Below are 18,768 nucleotides of genomic sequence, written 5' to 3' on the forward strand. Positions count from 1 at the left end.
CAGTCAGTCCAAAATATCAAAATTTTCCAAATTAAGAAATTTCAAACACAAAACCGGTGAAGAAATTTAAGAAATATACTGACAGGAAATGCATTCATGTCAAGAAAAAGCTCAGACGCTGATGAAAACAAAAACAGAGGAAGCCGAAAATATCTATAAGGAATTTCAAACGCACTGAGACACACATGGGAAATTTTGAACACTGAATCATGAGATGCAGCAGCTGTCTTTGTTTTGATCTTTCTTTTGATCTCCACTTCCCCTGTTAGCAAAAAAAAAAAACAAAACAACCTCATATATATTTTTGTAATAACACAGGAAGTGGCTCCCCAGTGGCTTGGTCCTGCTGTAGCACTTAAACCTAACAGCAGCTGAATCATCAGAACAAAGTTGAGCAGAGCAGAGCGCAGTGATGTTTGAGATGCAGGTGGCGAATGCATAAACGCGCGTGACGTTGGATCGCCAGCGAAGGGTTCTGGCGGCTTCTCAGTGGTGTGGAGCATGTTCTCCTGGCATGATTTGGATGCACTCATGTCCTCAGAGGGCAAGGTCATTGCCAACTGCCTAAACCCCACGGGTAATGGATCAAAAATGACCCACCCTCGTTGGACCCCTGGAGATAAAGCCTCTATATTAAATTTTAGTTCCTACAGTAAACCAACTATGTAGAAATATAGTCTGTTACTCATAAATAAATTGGTGAATAGTTGGTTTCCAACTTCCAACACCGGTGCTAGCTCAGCTGTAGTACTGTGTGGGATTTAATGCTTGTAATAAACTAACTGACTTCCGAGTGACAGCCGAAGAGAAGAGCACAAGCTTCGGCGTGCCAAAAGAGCGGCGGCCACAACGATTGAGCAAAAACAGACAAACAGAGAAAAAAAGATGGGGGGGGGGGGGTGGGGGTGGAATAAAGGCGGTAAATTTTTCTTAAGGAAGATGAGAGCATCTGTGAATCACGGATGAGGAATGACTTTTAAACACAGCAGTGGTAAATGAGAATGTGCTGCTGAGGTAAAAGTAATTGCTCTCAGCACGCGGGGTACACAGCACATTAAAAACGGCGCACTTTCAGAGGCGACAGAGAGAAAAGCACGGGGGACAGACTAATGTTATCCCATTATAAAAGCAGTTTGAGATTAAGACAATATTGCCTTAGCAACAGAAAATTGCTGAACATGCAAAAAAAAAAAAAAAAAAAATTTCTCCAGTATCCTGGTGAGAAGAAGGCAATTAAAGTTGAAGACAATTAGATTAATTAAAATATGGAGTTCTTATGGCTTTTTGAGAAAGCCAGTGCAGATGCACTCAATGCCCACAGTTAATTAAGGGGAGATAAACCAAACATGAGAAGTGTTAGAGTTAACTACAAAAATAAAATAAAACCAAACAACTAAGCAAAAAAATTTAAATAAAATCAGAAGAAAAAATGGAAAAGAAAGCCAGGTACTGGTGGCATATACCCAAGGGTCCTAAAAATACTTGAGACACGTTGATAAAATCTTGAGAAGACTCGGAGAACTGGAAGCAGTTTTTCGTAGATTCGCAGACAGGAAGGAGGAGTCAGAGGAACTACTGGGGCACATTCTGTAGGCTTGCTTTACTCGGCAGGCCTTCACACTTAAATTCAATTTGTTTTTGAAATCCGATCATGTTGGATGACTGATATCCCCCCCCCCCCCCCCCCCCCCCAAATATCCTATACAATACACATCTGATCTTCATCTTCATGTATAAACAACAATCACTTCGTCACTGCGAACAATCACAGTGTCTTCAGTTCCCATTTACACCACCTTTGCATGTGGTGCCAAATCCTACACATATCTGATACCCAGTTGTGTAACTTGCATAAGACAGGGCAATTTTATTTATTTATTTATTTATTTATTTATTTATTTATTTATTTATTTATTTATGTATGTATGTATGTATGTATGTATGTATGTATGTATGTATGTATGTATTTATTTACTCTCTCAAATGCCTATTTTGACACTCCATGCTGACTTTAGTCATCATTTCACTGCAGAAATGAAAGGAATATGCAAGAAAAACACACAAATCGGAAGAGCATGTCGAAAACAAAACAAAACAAAAAAAAAAAAAAACAGAGCCTTATTGGTGCAGCGTCATTACATCACTGACATTTAGCAGAGACACCTTACCCAGAGATAATTAAACAGCTTCTGCAGTTTAGCCTCTATTGAAGCCGGATGCATACGGAAGCAACTTAGGTGAAGCACCCCGCTCAACAGTACAACTGCAGCGCCCTCACGGCGAATAAAGCCTGCAGCCTTTAGGCTACAAGCCCAGTTTCCTAACCACTGAGCTACACCGCCACCATCGAGTGCAATGGAAGTGTGCCAGAGAGCGGAGCCATTATAGGCAGCTGGTTTCCACGCGGGGGGGCTAAATCCAATTTAACCTCGGGGGCACCCCCATATCTTCTTCATGCTCCAAATCCTCCATCCCTAAATCGATAAACACTATTAATTTTTGATGATCTTCGATCAATTTTTCTTGCCGCGTATGATGTGAAGAACGCCCCGGTCGTGATTTACGCTCCCACTACGGTCCCTAGCGGTCTCCTAACTAATGACTTGCAGTCAACCGCTAATGAATGACCAATTCATAATTTATGGCTTATAATGCTCTTTGGCAACAGTGACTTGGAATGTCTTAGCAGTTCAGTTTTCTGTTTTTTTGGGAAAACTAAAGCTAAAGAGCTAAACCAAGATTAGCAGACAGTGGGGGGGCACATAACAGGATGATTAATAAGAGGAAATACATATAATGAAAATATCACTAAAACCAGGGACTCCTTCCAATCGCTCATTTTTACCTCCATGCATCCTTTCCTTGCTTCTTAGGGTCATCACTGGAGGATGCAAGGATGCAAAGATGTCCAGTCAATATTTTTAGACTTATGTTTATAGTTGAAGTTATCCAGCTCAATGTCACATTTCTCTCACTGTACCACAGCCACTTATAAATCCACATATGACAAAAATTGTATGTTTTGTTTGCAAATACAAACATAAAATAATTTCTGCTTTTAGATGGTTTCATTTGAAACAGAGCATGGTAGCTGCATGTGTAAAACTCTAGACCACAGAGCTGAATTACAACTGGAACAGCCAATCCTCATTCCACAGATTTGGATGGTTGCTCCAGCTATAATGCAGTTCTGTGGTCTTCAGGTTTAAACTCCAGCGAAGAACAATGCGACTGACACATGATGACCCTTGTATTTATACACATGTGATGATGATGCTCATATTTATGCTAATTTGGCCCCTCCCACTTCATTATTACACATGAGATATCTTTAATCCCCCCCCCCGGGTCATTTCTAAGCCTGGACCCAGAGGGTGTGAAATATCTGGGGTACGAGCCCTGCGTATAACAGGACTGGATCGGCTTCATTCATCTCACCCAATTATTCATCAAAGTTATTTTTAATCTGTTCATCCAGGGCAGCTGAAGTGCTCAAACAGTTCCAGGCTAAATTAAATGAGTTTCTTCAAATTTCAAATTCTTTAGTAGAGGAAGCATAAACAGTAGAGACACACAGTACATAATAATGACATAAGAACTTGCAGATTTATTAGGGACCTGCCTGTGAAAATAATTATTCTGGGTCTTACACAGTTAGAACACAGCAGAAGATTCTAGTCCAAGGACAGCTGTGGTCCCCACTAGTTCCCCACATGCCGTGTGTGTGTGTATGTGTATGTGTGTGTGACAGAGAGAGAGTATGTGTGTTCATGTGTGTGTCTGTGTGAGAGTGTGTTGGAGAGAGGGAGAAAAAGAGAGAGAGAGGGAGAGAGGGAGAGAGGGTTTGTGATTATCTGACCCAGAAACTGAGTAATATCTCTGGGACACTTTGACATGGGCTGCAGCGTGAGCAATCTCACTCTGTGAGATATGAATCAGGGCTGTTTCCACAGCCAAAGCTGACTGGGGAAGATTAATGATGGCACACCCTGTGCTTGAGAGATGTCCTCTGTGAGTCTGAGTGTGTGTGAGACTCGATGGGCGACACTATCTGCGTGTGTGTTTGTGTGTGACTCACAGGGTTTATGTATGTGAGACTGAGAATCGGGGTGTGTGTGTGTGTGTGTGTGTGTGACTCACAAGGTTTATTTGTGTGTGTGAAATTGAGAATTGGTGTGTGAGGCTTGGAGCATGAAAATAGATATGTGTGTGATTGGAGAAGCTGTCATAAAAACGTAGAGCGGTGGTAAAAAATGACAGACATCTTGCATGCTGTCCTTGAGGAGTTTTGGCACCAGGGGAGATTCGGGCACACACACACACACACACACACACACACATGCTCATTCTTTCACTTGTTCTCTCTCTCTTTCTCTCAAATACCCATATCATCACAAACACAAATCCTCTCCCACACACATTACACACATTCTCTCTCTCACACACACACCTTCTCCTCGTGTCCGCGTGTGTTTCCTCCGGGTACTCCGGTTTTCTCCCAGAGTCCAAAAAAAATTCAGGTTAATTGGAGAGTCCAAATTGCCCCTATGTATGAGTGTGTGAGTGAATGAATGTTGTGTGCCCTGAGATGGACTGGCAAACTGTCCAGTGTGTATTCCTGCCCATTGCCCAATGCATGCTGGGATAGGCTCAACCGTATAAATCACATATAGTTAGTGGATGGACGCACTCTATTTCTCACACACATAGACACACACATGCTCTTTCTCTCTCTCTGACACACTCACACACACATTCACACTATCCCATAAACACACACATACACTGGAACTCCCCAACACCTCATCCCTCCCTCCTTCTCCTCCTCCTCCTCCTCTTCCTCCTCCTCCTCCTTCTCCTCCTCCATGTAGTCTTGGACTCATAATTCTCCCACCCCGGGCCTTGCTGCAGCTCAAGGCCCAAACTCATAATTCAGACTTGGAGCAAGGAAGCTGAGCCCTTTGCCTGGAACCCTCCCTTCTGCTGGCCTTGATCCACTTTCAAAGTGGGCTCTCAAAATGCCTGCTCCTATCACTACAGCCGCAGCAAATTTAATTAGTTAGGGTGACTAACCTTGTCCCTCTGCTTGAATGCTTAAAATGTTAAATTTCCAGAAAAATATAATGAGAACCCGACTCTAAGTCTGCTGCTGTTAAGGGGAACCTTCAACCACAAACTATAATTTGGTACGTTCCGTCTCCCCCTCAGAATAATTACAATGACCTTTATCTGATGTATTAAAATGGCATCTTTGGTCTTTCACCTGTACAATTCAATTTTAAGTGATGATGTCAGTGGGATGTAATGCCTCCCCTTCTTCTTATAATGCAAAAGGGAATTAAACCCCAATTTAATGTTACTGGAGTCTATTGATACCTCCACTGTTAGAAGGTGAGCTATTTTCCTAATTTACAATTACTTGGATGTATTACTTTTGGTGTACTGCTTTATTGATTGGGTGAGGTGTCCCTGTGTTCCTGGAGATTTTTTGCAGGATGGGAGAACTCTGGCATCAAAAAGCTTAGCATGTCAAAATTGGGTTATTTCTTTAACATATTATCAGTAGGCACAAACATTTATCATCAAGAATTGAATTGAGGGTGAAGTCTCACCTTGAACCTTATACAGTGAGGAAAGAAACTTTGATAATCGGCTCTTTTGAAAATGGACTTTTGACAGCCATTCTTAAATCACATCTTCCATCACTGAAAGGAACGTAAGCTGTGATGGAACTGCTGAACTGAAAAATTACTGGGGGAAAATTATCTCAAAACCACATCAATTGCTGCATAACAAAGCTACTACCAGCAAAGGGCTTCAGAAGACTATCATTGCTTTCCCCCTTGAAAATGGATTGATATAAAAGTGTTCTTTTTGCATGTGTGTCTCTGTGTGTGTGTATATATGGGACATGCCCCCGCCAAGGCGTAACTTGGCGGGATGGCATACCTGCCATCCCAATGAGTCAGTGTGAAAGCCAAAGAGAGGTTGTGTGTGTGTGTGTGTGTGTGTGTTTGTGTTCGTGTGAAAGCCAGAGAGAGCATTTACTCCTCCTAATTGCCATTTTACATGCAGTAGATGTCCGCACAAACTGGGCACACAGATGTAGCACAGACTCGTGTTAGAGATCCTTAGTTATTACAAATGCATGTATTCACTGTACAAATGCAAGGAACATGAGGGCCTGAATTTAGTCAACATTTGTCCTCCTTAATTTTGGCTTACAAATAAACACAAGTATCAATACGCCTTGAGACCTAAACATCTTAATTATTTAAAAGTTATTTATTATTTAGCATTTATTTATTTTTTTAATCCAGGCCATGGTCCCCATATCCTGACGACTCATTTTTTGTTTGATAACCAATTCAAAGGCAGTTTTAAATAGTGGTGATGAGGTAGTCCGGATAAAGATCTCGCAGCCTGTAAAATAGCTGTTTCTGTATCGAAGGTAAACCTTGGCTGGAACGACTTGGCCTCCAATGCAAAGATTAACTGTAACTAGCCTGGACTCCATTTCCTCCTGCACAATGAACATCACATAGGCAAGGGTATCATCTCCAAGGCAACAATTCAACAGAGAACGTTTCTCCCAGCCATACCCTCCAAGCACAGAGAGAAGGGGCGGAGTCAGAACAGACATGGGCGAGGGAAAGTGACTGAGAGCATTCTGGGATTCGGCACAGGTGACAGGTGACAGCTGGGGGGCGGGGGCACCTGAAAGCTCTTGGGGTTGAGGGATCTGGGGTTGTCTGAGGCCATTTTCAGTCTGCTGTCCACGGTCTTCATGAGGGACTCTGTGTTGCGGACGTACTGCAGGTCCCTGTACGTCCTCAGGTCCAGCACCTCCATGGACTGAGTTATGTTCTGGACCTGTCAATCACAGAGCAGCCAACCAATCAGCACTGGGTCTCCCACAGTTACAGATGTACACACGTCTATCACAGTTAGTGACATATACTAGTCTATCACAGTCAGGAATATGCACTCGACTATCACAGTTAGAGATATAGACTAGACCCTTACAGTCTCATATATACAATAATCTGTGTGAGTCAGAGAAATTAGCCTCGCAAATAGTAGCGGGTCTAGCAGCATCTTAGCAATGTGTTATAACATTCAGAGATAAAAAAAACAAGTTTGAATGAACGCTTTACGGTGACAAATATGTCATTAGAATGTTCATAACTGAACATTCTAATGCTGATGTAACAATCACTACTGGTAGAGTTATAGAACAGGGTACTGGAATTCAAGAAGTCTGAAAAAAAATATTCCACAGAACCTACTCTACAAAGAGCTAAGCATCATATTGGTGGCACTGTATTTGTCAGACAAAATATAGAGTACGTTTGCAGTTCTGTGCACCTCATATAAGAAAGCTATAGAAGTCCTTGAAAAGGAAGGACAATGAAACTAGATCCAGATATGAAATGTAAAAGTTTACAGGGACAGACTTAAGATACTTTCCCTATTCAGGCTCAGATAAAGGAGACAAAAGCTGATGTGGATGAAGCTTTTTAAAATCTCAAAAGGAATTAACTGGTTGGATGAGCATTGAATAGGAAAGTCAATTTTAAAAAATGACTTTTTCTGGTTGAACATGGGGGCATAGGGGCAAATTAGCTAAAGGTAAATTCTGCAAGTTTTTTTATATATATATAGAGAGTTGTCAATGCGTGGAAGAGTTTCAGGTCATGTCCAAGAGGTAGGGGTTCGCTGGGAGTCTACTGCTTGACAGAGTACTTATACAGGTAAAGGTTGGGCAAGGAGGAATGTCAGTTTCTGGATTTCATGATAATTCCTACTCTTAATAAACTGATCAAGCAACGTTTCTTTCCAAGTTCATGAATGTTTCTGTATAGCAATTTGAAATGTGGTCTAATATACAAGTGAACCATTATTGTTGTGCATAGCTAATTAGCTCACTAACCCAGAACGACAGGTGGGACCAAAAAAAAAAAAAAAAAAAACACTGAAAAGAAATGGCCATCCCTGCTCTGGGCTGTAGGTAAATGACATGTCCAGATGGCTCATTCTTTTCATTATATAGTCTTATGCTCGTAAGTTAAAACTAGGCATTCACTGTCAGTGCCTTTACCTTTGTCCGTGTGGGCCAGATGAGATGTGTGTTTAGATGGTTACAGTGCTAAACTGTCTGGGCTTAGATGGTCACAGAGTTAGAATGTTTGGGTGTAGATGGTCACAGTGCTAAAATGTGTGGGTGTAGATGGTCACAGAGTTAGAATGTTTGGGTGTAGATGGTCACAGAGTTGGAATGTGTGGGTTCCACGCAGTCACAGTCTTTGTGCAGTTAATGACAAAGTAGCTGTCAGACAATTAAGGAAGGTAGCCAATTATACAGTCACTCCAAAGAAACACCCTATTGTGGAAACTAGTGGTACACACACACACACGCATACACAAACAACACACATACACTCATACTCCCACACACATACAGACAGACACACACACACACACATTCACATACACATCTACACACACACTCTCTCTCACACACACATTCATCATGAACATAGTGGTCCTCACTATTCCTCACACATGCAACAGCGTCGGTTTTCCAGTTTAATCTGAAAGACGTTTCACACCGGGTCTAACGTGATGTAGAAAGCAGAGAATAATGACCAGACAGTGGGATCCGATCATGCGTACAAAATATTGGTGGAAAATAACAGGTGCAAAGAAAAATCGTGCGGGGGGAGAAGAAGTAAAATGTCTGCAAAGAAAACTCGGGCAGAAATAACCGCGAATAACCAGATGAGGAAACGCCGCTGTCACGTCGTGAATAGCATGCATACAAAACAGGAAGGAAACAGGTGTACCTGCTGTACTGACAACATTAAACCTGACGGAACCCCCGAAGCGAAATCGCTTTACACAATTTACGGCTCTGCTTTTCTTTTCATGCCGGCATATTGCACTGCCATTACTTCTGTCTTGCTTGACAGTTCATAAGTAAAATTTAGAACAAAAGTTGAAGAAGCTCTGAATGCAAGGGAAACATTTTCCGTCAGCATCGCTGATACCTGTCATTCGACGAGGGAAAACGCATTAAGTCTGGGGCCAGGATTCAATCAAAATTTGTCCTCTGCCTGTGAATTCAATAAGTCAGTCCGTTTAAAAACATTGCCTTTTTTATTGCTGCACAAACATTTCAGGGATTGCTGAATTCAGAAAACTGGTTGTCTGCGTTAAATATTAACTCAAAGTTTATGCGCTGGCATCACCAATGGCAGCATTATACATTTTGTTTTACACTAGTTTTAAAGTTCTCATCAAGCACTAAGTATTGTCGAATGCCTCACGACACAACGACTAATAAAGCTTGTTCAAAACCCCATGTGACTATATCATAATGCTGGCAAATGAAATTAAAAACAGTTTTCTATTCCTGAAAAAATCATCTTTGTTTGAGACACAAACTTCTTAGACAAAACAGAAAATACAGCACAACATAAATGAGGTTTTTCATGGCGTTAGAAAAGAATAAAAAGTATTTGGTAATATGGAGTTGGGTTGGAATAACCCCATTGGTTTAATGCAGCAAGCAACACAAGTAAATATTAATGCCTGATATAGATGCTCTACATTTTATAATGACTGTTTTTTTGTTTTTTGCGCAAGGCACTCTTGCACACAATATGGCAACAACAATTCAATAACAAACAGCTACACTTACTCAGCTCATGTTACAAAATTATATCCATATCAATTAATGTCTGTGTGTGTGTGTCGCGGCCGTAGATGCCCAGTGCTGCTATTTCTGTGTCGATGCTAACTGTGTGTTTCTCTCGTTATGACTGGTTGGCAAATCCCACGCAGGGCCTCGCCACCCACTGTGTAAACACAGTCCCTCATTAAACATCATCTTCCCAGTCTGGGATTTGGTTTTCGCCTCTCTCGAAAAGAAATGATGTCATCCCTAGTGGTGTTTGTCACATGGGCGCTAATCAAATGCTAAAAGGACATTTCAATGTCTGTGAGCATACTCCCAACACACCACCCTGTTTAATGTAGTGTCATGAGCTGTGCCGTCATGGCTACCAGCCAATGTTGCCCAGGTAGCCATTTTGTTTTCCCTCTCTCCACCAGACAGTCTCGCTCATCTCAGAAACCTGCAGCCAATCTGCCCTCGTTAGGGGCAACAGAAAAGGCCCAGATGGCAGACAGGAGGAGGACTACCTGAGAGCAAAGGGTCTGTGTGAGTCATCAGAAGGAAACCCAGGTGAAGAGTCCTGGAACATTCCAGAACCTGTCCTGTGTGAATACGTATCTTAATTCTGAAACTGAGCATGAGTAAGCCTTATCTTTTCATCCCCGTTTAAAAAAAAATAAAATCTCTTTATTTCAGCTGGAAAGTCACCGAGTGGCACAGTAAAGAGAGCGCGACCATCTTTAAAGTTCAAGGCAGCTTTCAAAATGGAGGTAGGATTTCTCCTGCTGTTTGTTACTGATGCGTTGGAGAGTATTATTTGTGTCTCAACACCAACAAAAGAGCCAGAAATTGCGCTGGCTCAAAGTGTGCCTCTGTGTGCGTGTGTGTGTGAGTGTGTGTGTGTGCATGAATAAGTGATAACTTTCATTATTTGATTTTTATGGCTCATTCTTTGGTGTTATGACTCCTGTGTGTTAAGCTGACAGCCTATCCTGCTGTGTGTGTTTGTGAGTGTGTGTGTATGCATGCATGTGTGTATACCTTCCGGATAAAAAAAAGTTTCAAAATAGAATAAAGATTTTGCTAGCATGAAGGACAGAGGAAATTATGAATTATACACACACACACACACATAAATCAGAGAATGAGCACAAGCATCTTTCTGTGTGTGCACCACTCCTGTTGCCTTCCCCATACGTATTTATTAATGCATTAAAACATTTGGAAAGGAAACGACCCTCATCTTTGCAGTGTGGGAGACGCAATAACTATCAGCAGTAAACAAAAATAGTTTTCAGCACTTTGCCCAGGACAATTATTTGTTCAGCTCATTACAGCTTCTTTCCTCCAAACCCAGAGCAAAATAAAGGCTCGAGAAACCTCCCAGCATCCTCCATTCTATTCATAAGTTTATCACGACGGACACAAAAACGGCCATGTTGGTGAAAAAATAATGGCCTCAAATGCAAAGTTTTTTCTGAAGCATATAAAACCACACGGACGAAAGCAGGGTATCCGTTTCATGGCAATAAAATAACTAAAATAGAGAAAGCCAACAAAAATATGTGTGTGTGTCTGTATGTATGTGTGCGTGCATGTGAGTGTGTGTGGGGGGGAGGGGGGGATGGTGGGGGGAGGAGTGAGTGACGCTAATTTTAGTCTCAGTTGGACAGACGCATTCATGCGCAGCAAAAGGGGACGAGGGGGTGGGTTTGGACAGTTTGTCATTTAATTAGATCAATTCTAGTTTGGCTGCATTTAACTGATTAGATCAGTAGTGCAACTAATGATGTAATTCTGAGTGAGTGTGGTAGAGGTCAGTGGTTCTGTTAGAGGTGTATAGTCTGTGAGTGTGGTAGAGGTCAGTGGTTCTGTTAGAGGTGTATAGTCTGTGAGTGTGGTAGAGGTCAGTGGTTCTGTTAGAGGTGTATAGTCTGTGAGTGTGGTAGAGGTCAGTGGTTCTGTTAGAGGTGTATAGTCTGTGAGTGGGGTAGAGGTCAGTGGTTCTGTTAGAGGTGTATAGTCTGTGAGTGTGGTAGAGGTCAGTGGTTCTGTTAGAGGTGTATAGTCTGTGAGTGTGATAGAGGTCAGTGGTTCTGTTAGAGGTGTATAGTCTGTGAGTGTGGTAGAGGTCAGTGGTTCTGTTAGAGGTGTATAGTCTGTGAGTGTGGTAGAGGTCAGTGGTTCTGTTAGAGGTGTATAGTCTGTGAGTGGGGTAGAGGTCAGTGGTTCTGTTAGAGGTGTATAGTCTGTGAGTGTGGTAGAGGTCAGTGGTTCTGTTAAAGGTGTATATTCTGTGAGTGTGGTAGTGGGTGACGGTGTATGTTGTTTATGACCTGAGGAAGCACTCTGTACTGTTTATGTGTGAGCAGGAGGGGGAGTAAGAGGCAGCTCTTGGGCTTGCTGTGGTGGGATTATTCTGTCAGCTAGAAGGACAGGGACCTGATTGGGTCTCTAACCCCCCTAGCAGCCTGCGCCCCCCACCCACTCTGAACGTCTCGCTGTCACCGTGGCAACCTTCCTCACCAAGGTGAGCGGCATCCAATTACTCTGACTGACAGCTCTGCTCCGGGAGTGACCAGGCACCCAGAAACACACACCGTCCGCAGGGATGAGTGTGTGTGTGTGTGTGTGTGTGTGTGTGTGTGTGGTATATGGGGGTGTATATACATGCAAGTATGTGTGCGATGTCTGAGGGTAAGAGGGGATAAGCTCGAAATGGATTTGGAGGAGAAGGTGGAGGAAGGAGGGGTTAGAGATGAATTTAGGGAGAAGGTGGTAGAGAGAGGGGTTAGAAATGGATGTGGAGGACTGGCTGAAGGGGGAGGGGTCAGAGATGGATTTGGGGAAAGGGTGGATGAGGGAGGGGTTAGAGATGGATTCGGGGGAGAAGGTGGAGTAGGGAGGGGTTAGAGATGGATTTGGAAGAAAAGGGTGTTAAAGTAGGGGTATGAGATGGATTTGGGGTAGAAGGTGGAGGAGAGGAGGGGTTAGAGATAGATTTGTGGGGTAGGTGGAAGAGGGATGGGTTGGAGATAGATTAGTAGATGCAGCTGGATTGGGATCTTTGCTGTCTGAACTTTTCTGGGAATTAAGCACTCATCTGTTTCTGTAGCCCTTTCCTCCTCCTCTTTTCTCTCCCTCTCTCTCTCTCTTCCTCTCCCCCTCTGTCCCTCCCTCTCTCCTGTTCTATCCCTCTCTTAAACTCAGAGGTGAATGTGCTTTATTGGCATGGCTTCAAATGTAGAGTTTTGCAGAGGCTAATATAGAAAGCATTTCCAATGAAAATAAACATCACAGCTATAAACCAACTCTAAAGCCCGATAAACATTCATAAACACCAGAGCAACAGAAAAACAAATACCAAAAACAAAAAGCAGAAGCAATCCCCCCTCTCCCTGTTTCAGTTCAGTCTCAATTTCAGTTTAAGTGCAATTATTGGCATAACAAAGTCATCATTTTGCCAAATTGCTGTCACATTTTCAACAACAAACATAACAAGGCTGATTAAAAGCAAAAAATAAATAAATAACTAACTAAAGAAATAAATAAATAAATAAAAGAAAATTTGTATGCAGCAGTAAGCTAAACATAACAATGCAAAGTAGACAGTTTACTAATTAATTACTTGGACAGCTGATGAATAAAAAAATGTGAACTGATTAATTTGCTAAAATCCTGAAAGGTTGGCCATCAGCTTGTGTGACTCATTCTTCTTCCTCCTCGGGAAGTCTCCTTCTTCTCTCTCTATGCTTCCTTCCTGCCTGACTCCCTCTTCTTCACTTGTGTCTCTTTCTCTCTCCCTCTCTCCCTTCACTCCTCTGCTCTCCCTTTCCCCTCCAACCTTCTGCACTTGTTCACATCCTTTCCTCATCCTTTCTTCTCCCTCTGTCACCATCTTCCTTCCTACCTTGTCTCCACCGTTATTCAGCTTTTCCATCTTTTTTCCTGTCTGCCTATCATCCCTCGCTCTTTTCCCTCTCTCCCACAGTTGGTGTAATATCCATGCTGGGCTCTTAGAGAGGTAAATCGGGAGGAGCCCCAGGGGTACATGGGTAATGTAGTAGCTGAAGAGTGTGGGGGCTGGGGTTGGGGTTACACACACACACACACACACACACTCAAATTTGGCCATTATTTCACAGGTATCTCTCCATCCATGGCCCTTCTTCCCTGACACACTAACACATCATTGCTCCTGCCATTCTCTACCTTCATTTTTCATCTCTTTTATCTGCTTCATTTGCATGAAAAACCTACCCCATGCCACACCCTGGAAAAAAAACAATGAATAAATGAGAAAACATCTCTCTTTCTGTCTCTTTGCTCATACATTAATTTAAATTCTCCTTCCATCTTTCTTTTGTTCCATCTTTTTCCTTTCCACTCCCACTCCCTCATTCCACCTCCCTCTCTCCCTCCCTGCCTCCTTCCCTCTCTCTCTCACTCTCAACAAACAGCTGCTCATGCCAACTCTGTGAATTCTCTGAATGCCCAGACATTAATTATTAATTAGGCACAAATCTGACATCAGAGAAAAGCAGAAACCTGAGAAAATTTAATATGAATGGGCACTATCTTTAAAAAATTATCTCTCTCCCCACCTGTGTGTGTGTGTGCGTACATGTGTGTACATGTGTCTATGTGTGTATGTGTGTGTGTGTGCGTGCGAGTGTGTGTGTGTGTCTATGTGTGTGTGTTTATTGAGACTATGTATTTGCATATTGCATGTGATTCTGTGTAGGAAGGTTTGGTCAGATCACTCAATGTTCAATTATCTCTCTCTCTCTCTCTCTCTCTCTCTCTCTCTCTCTCTCTCTCTCTCTCTCTGATTATTACCCCACTATTACTCACACTCACAACTCCAAGGTGCCTTTACTGCCATAATTATACTCTGAGACCAAAGCACACGCTGTCCAGTGCACACACTCAGACTGACACAGAACAATATAGCAAACACAGATCCTGTAATAGCTATATGGTTCCTGACCCATTATGTCTGCTATTAGATGCTGTTTGAGTGTCTTCTCTCTTGGCAAACTCCTCCATGTTCCACTGTCACAGACAGCAGTATGTTTCCAGTGCCAAGGAAACCATCATGTTTGAGGACCATAGACAGCACTGTGTTTCAGGTCCATGGACAACACAATGTTTCAGTGCTATCTTTCAGGACCATGGACAGCAACATGTTCCAATCCCATGGACAACACATTGTTTCAAGACCATGGAAAGCAATAAATCTCAGTGCCATGGAAAACACAATGTTTCAGGACCATGGAAAGCAATATATCTCAGTACCACAGAAAACACAGTGTTTCAGGACCATGGATAGCAATATGCCTCAGTGCCACAGACAGCATCATGCAGCATCAATCCTGTCTAAATACACTACATCTACACAGCACAGCATTAAAATCCTGTTTAAGTACACTACTCCTATGCAGTACTATTTCAGTGCAACACCGCCTGCATACTCCGGAGGTGGACCGAACAGGTTTTTTTTTTTTCCGATCCTCACACATCACAGAGCTTTTACAGACAGTCGCTCATTCTGCCTGTTCAAAGCAGCACAACACTGGAGGGAGCGCAGATCAATTATACTGATGCTCAACTTTCAGACGAATCAGATGCCGATTCATCTTCAGAGTCACGCGCTGTCAGAGATAAAGCCCCCGACTGCGCTCCCACTGATGTCCCCAGATACCAGTTCACAAGCACTGACTGGCAGGTTCCTTATGAGGAAGCTTCTGCGGGGTATCCCTGGATATTTCCTTGAGATTATTATTATTATTTTTTTCTGATTGGGTAATAAAATAGATCACTGGGTGTTTCCTTATATGGACATTTCTGACTGGGTAATGGAATGGATCACTGTATGTTTCCTTAAATGACATTTCTGATTAGGTAAATGGAATGGATCACTGCATGTTTCCTTACAAAGACATTTCTGATTGGGTAAATGGAATGGATGGCTGGTTTTTTCTTAAAAGGATACTTCTGATTGGGTAATGGAATGGATTAATGGATGTTTCCTTATGAACATAAGTTAATGGGGATACATAACCAATCAGCTATTCAGCTAAACTATGCTCCTCATTAATCTATAGCCTATCTGAAAGCCTACTTCTGCTAAGTCACCTGGTAAACTGTTTCACACATGGACATTTCTGTGAGAAAACTTGCTGATGTTTAGCCTTCAGACTGGATCAGAGAAGACAGAGTTGATCTCCAGGTACTTCCTGTACAACCAACATTTTACATGTAAAAACACTGGAACAGAGCCTTAACAGATACCAGACCATGGGGCCCATCAACACACTGGAACACAGCCGTAACAGATACCAGACCATAGGGCCCATCAACACACTGGAACAGAGCCTTATCAGATACCAGACCATGGGGCTCATCCACACACTGGAACAGAGCCTTAACAGATACCAGACCATGGGGCCCATCAACACACTGGAACAGAGCCTTAACAGATACCTGACCATGGGGCCCATCCACACATTGGAACAGTGCCTTAACAGATACCAGACCATACAGCCCATCCACACATTGGAACAGTGCCTTAACAGATACCAGACCATACAGCCCATCCACACATTGGAACAGTGCCTTAACAGATACCAGACCATACAGCCCATCCACACATTGGAACAGTGCCTTAACAGATACCAGACTGTGGGGCTCATCAACACACTGGAACAGAGCCTTAACAGATACCAGACTGTGGGGTCCATCCACACAGTGGAACACAGCCTTAACAGATACCAGACCATGGGGCCCATCCACACACTGGAACAGAGCCTTAAGAGATACCAGACCATAGGGCCCATCAACACACTGGAATAGAGCCTTAACAGATACCAGACTGTGGGGTCCATCCACACAGTGGAACAGAGCCTTAACAAATACCAGACCATGGGGCCCATCCACACACTGGAACAGAGCCTTAACAGATACCAGACTGTGGGGTCCATCCACACAGTGGAACAGAGCCTTAACAGATACCAGACCGTGGGATCCATCCATACACAGGAGTCTTAACATATTTGCTGATGTAAAAATTATATTTCAAAAACCAGGGTAACACAGAGAAGATTCAGAAATGATAAATGACTTTGTGTTAGCACTTATTAAAGTTCACGCTGAAGCCTAAAATTCCTCTTATTTCAGTGAATATGCGATTGCAAGACTTGCCACCAAAAGGTGGAAATAACAGTCATCTTTAATATATGATTTCAGAATTAAGATGGATGTGAAACCATTTAAATATACTCAATGCAATAAAAACATTTTCCAAGGAAATACATTTGAAATCATTTTTTATGGAAGATATATTTCACTGAAAAACTATATACTTCATAGACTATAGTAGGACCTCAAAAAATTACAAATAAAAATATGTTATCCAAAAATAAATTTAAAAAAACTAAGCATAATACTAGCACCCAAACATAACCCAAATCATTTTTCAACCCTAACACTTAAATTCTAAACACTAACCCTAATTCCATGCATTTTACTGCATAGGGCTATAATGTCTATGCAAAAAATGCTATTATTTAAAATAAAAATTGTTGTGCTGACCCTAATGCTCTTAAACATTCCCCAAATCTGGTCTCCATCCTAACCCTCTAATACAGTTTTCAATGGACTTTGCTTTTTTAAATTACTGTTGGATGCAGTCATTATAAACTCTAAGCGATGTCTAAGTGAAATATAGATAGATAGCGCTGCACTCAAAAATAATACAAAAATAACTGAAAAGTTCTTGTTTCAAGAAAAGTTGTAAGTTTTTATGAGACGGCCTTTTGAAATTGAACATGTAATGATTCTTCTAATGTCATCTCATTGTGTAATTTTGCAGTTTATTATATAGTGGTACCTGCCATTACTAAGGTGCATGGGCAGAATATATATTGCTTCTGAATTAATTCTTATTGAATAGATTCCAGACATATTGGATATCTACAGTATTTCCGTAGAGTGTAATATAAGGTAATTGCTTTTTGGTTCTTTTTCTAAATTCTATGAGTGGACCCAGGCTTGTTACATCACATGATCTTGACTGCCTGTCTCACAGGTGAATGCAGATTTAGTAATCTAATATGCATGTGTGAGGTGATTGTTGTGTTAAAGCCCTGACAAAGATGGCTTTCTGCTGAAATGTTGGTTATTAAAAACTGCATTGGAGGCAAAAGAGCGTGCAACCTTTCTTTTTTAGTTTCATTTTCAACCCTAACACTTATCGTAATTCCTAACCCTAATTATAGCCCCAATATTAAAAGATTTTTCCTGTACATAACCCAAATCCTGTCTTCACCCTAACACTTAGCTCATTTACAATCCTAACATCAGCTGTATCAATACATACTGTACAGCTTTTGCAATTTACTACCAAAAAATGGAAATTGAGCCATGATAAATATGTGATTTGTACATTAATATGGGTGAGAAACAATTTAAATTTACTGTAACCAATAAAATATTTACAAGAATGTATTCAAGTAATTTATATGAAAAATGTATTTTACCAAAAAGGGAATATATATATATATATATAAATATATATATATATATATATATATATATATATATATAAATTAGTTTAAAAAAAAGGTGTTGCAATCACCCTAATGCTAACCTTATTCGGAACTGTAACCCTAATCTGGGCAATATTAATACATGATTGTAAAGGGCATGCCAAAACGTTGACATGGAGCCATTGTAAAATGTTTTTAAAAATCTAATTTTTTTGTCAATAGTCTGTTGGTGGTGTTACAGCTAGCATTGTGTAGAAACAGTTTGGCTATCTTTGTAGCCTGGACCAATTTCTCTTTGGGGCTAATAAACCACATTTTAATTATAAAGTTCACAGTTTTGCTTTGAATGAGAATGTCTAATCAAAGTGTATTTTTGGTGAGAATGACCAACCGTAACAACTTAAATTAGCTGCAAATGACCATACTTCAGTGTGATTTGGTGAAGAATGACAATTATTTGTAGTATTAGTGGTCTGAGAATGACACTCTTTCATGGTATTACTGGTTTGGGAATGACACTCTTTTTTGGTATTAGTGGTT

General features: G+C 41.5%; 1 protein-coding gene across 2 annotated transcripts in view; it reads right to left on the reverse strand.

The window, feature by feature from the left end:
• The window catches only part of LOC118221706 (noelin-2-like), a 95,230-nt gene that overhangs the window by 16,089 nt on the left and 60,373 nt on the right, over nt 1-18,768 (reverse strand). For both annotated transcript variants that reach the window (XM_035407007.1, XM_035407008.1), the window contains exon 3: nt 6,718-6,873. In XM_035407007.1, the coding sequence (XP_035262898.1) occupies nt 6,718-6,873 (156 nt within the window). The remainder of the gene's footprint in view (nt 1-6,717; nt 6,874-18,768) is intronic.

Source organism: Anguilla anguilla, chromosome 2, assembly GCF_013347855.1.
Source record: "Anguilla anguilla isolate fAngAng1 chromosome 2, fAngAng1.pri, whole genome shotgun sequence".
NCBI classification, from domain to species: Eukaryota; Metazoa; Chordata; class Actinopteri; order Anguilliformes; family Anguillidae; genus Anguilla; species Anguilla anguilla.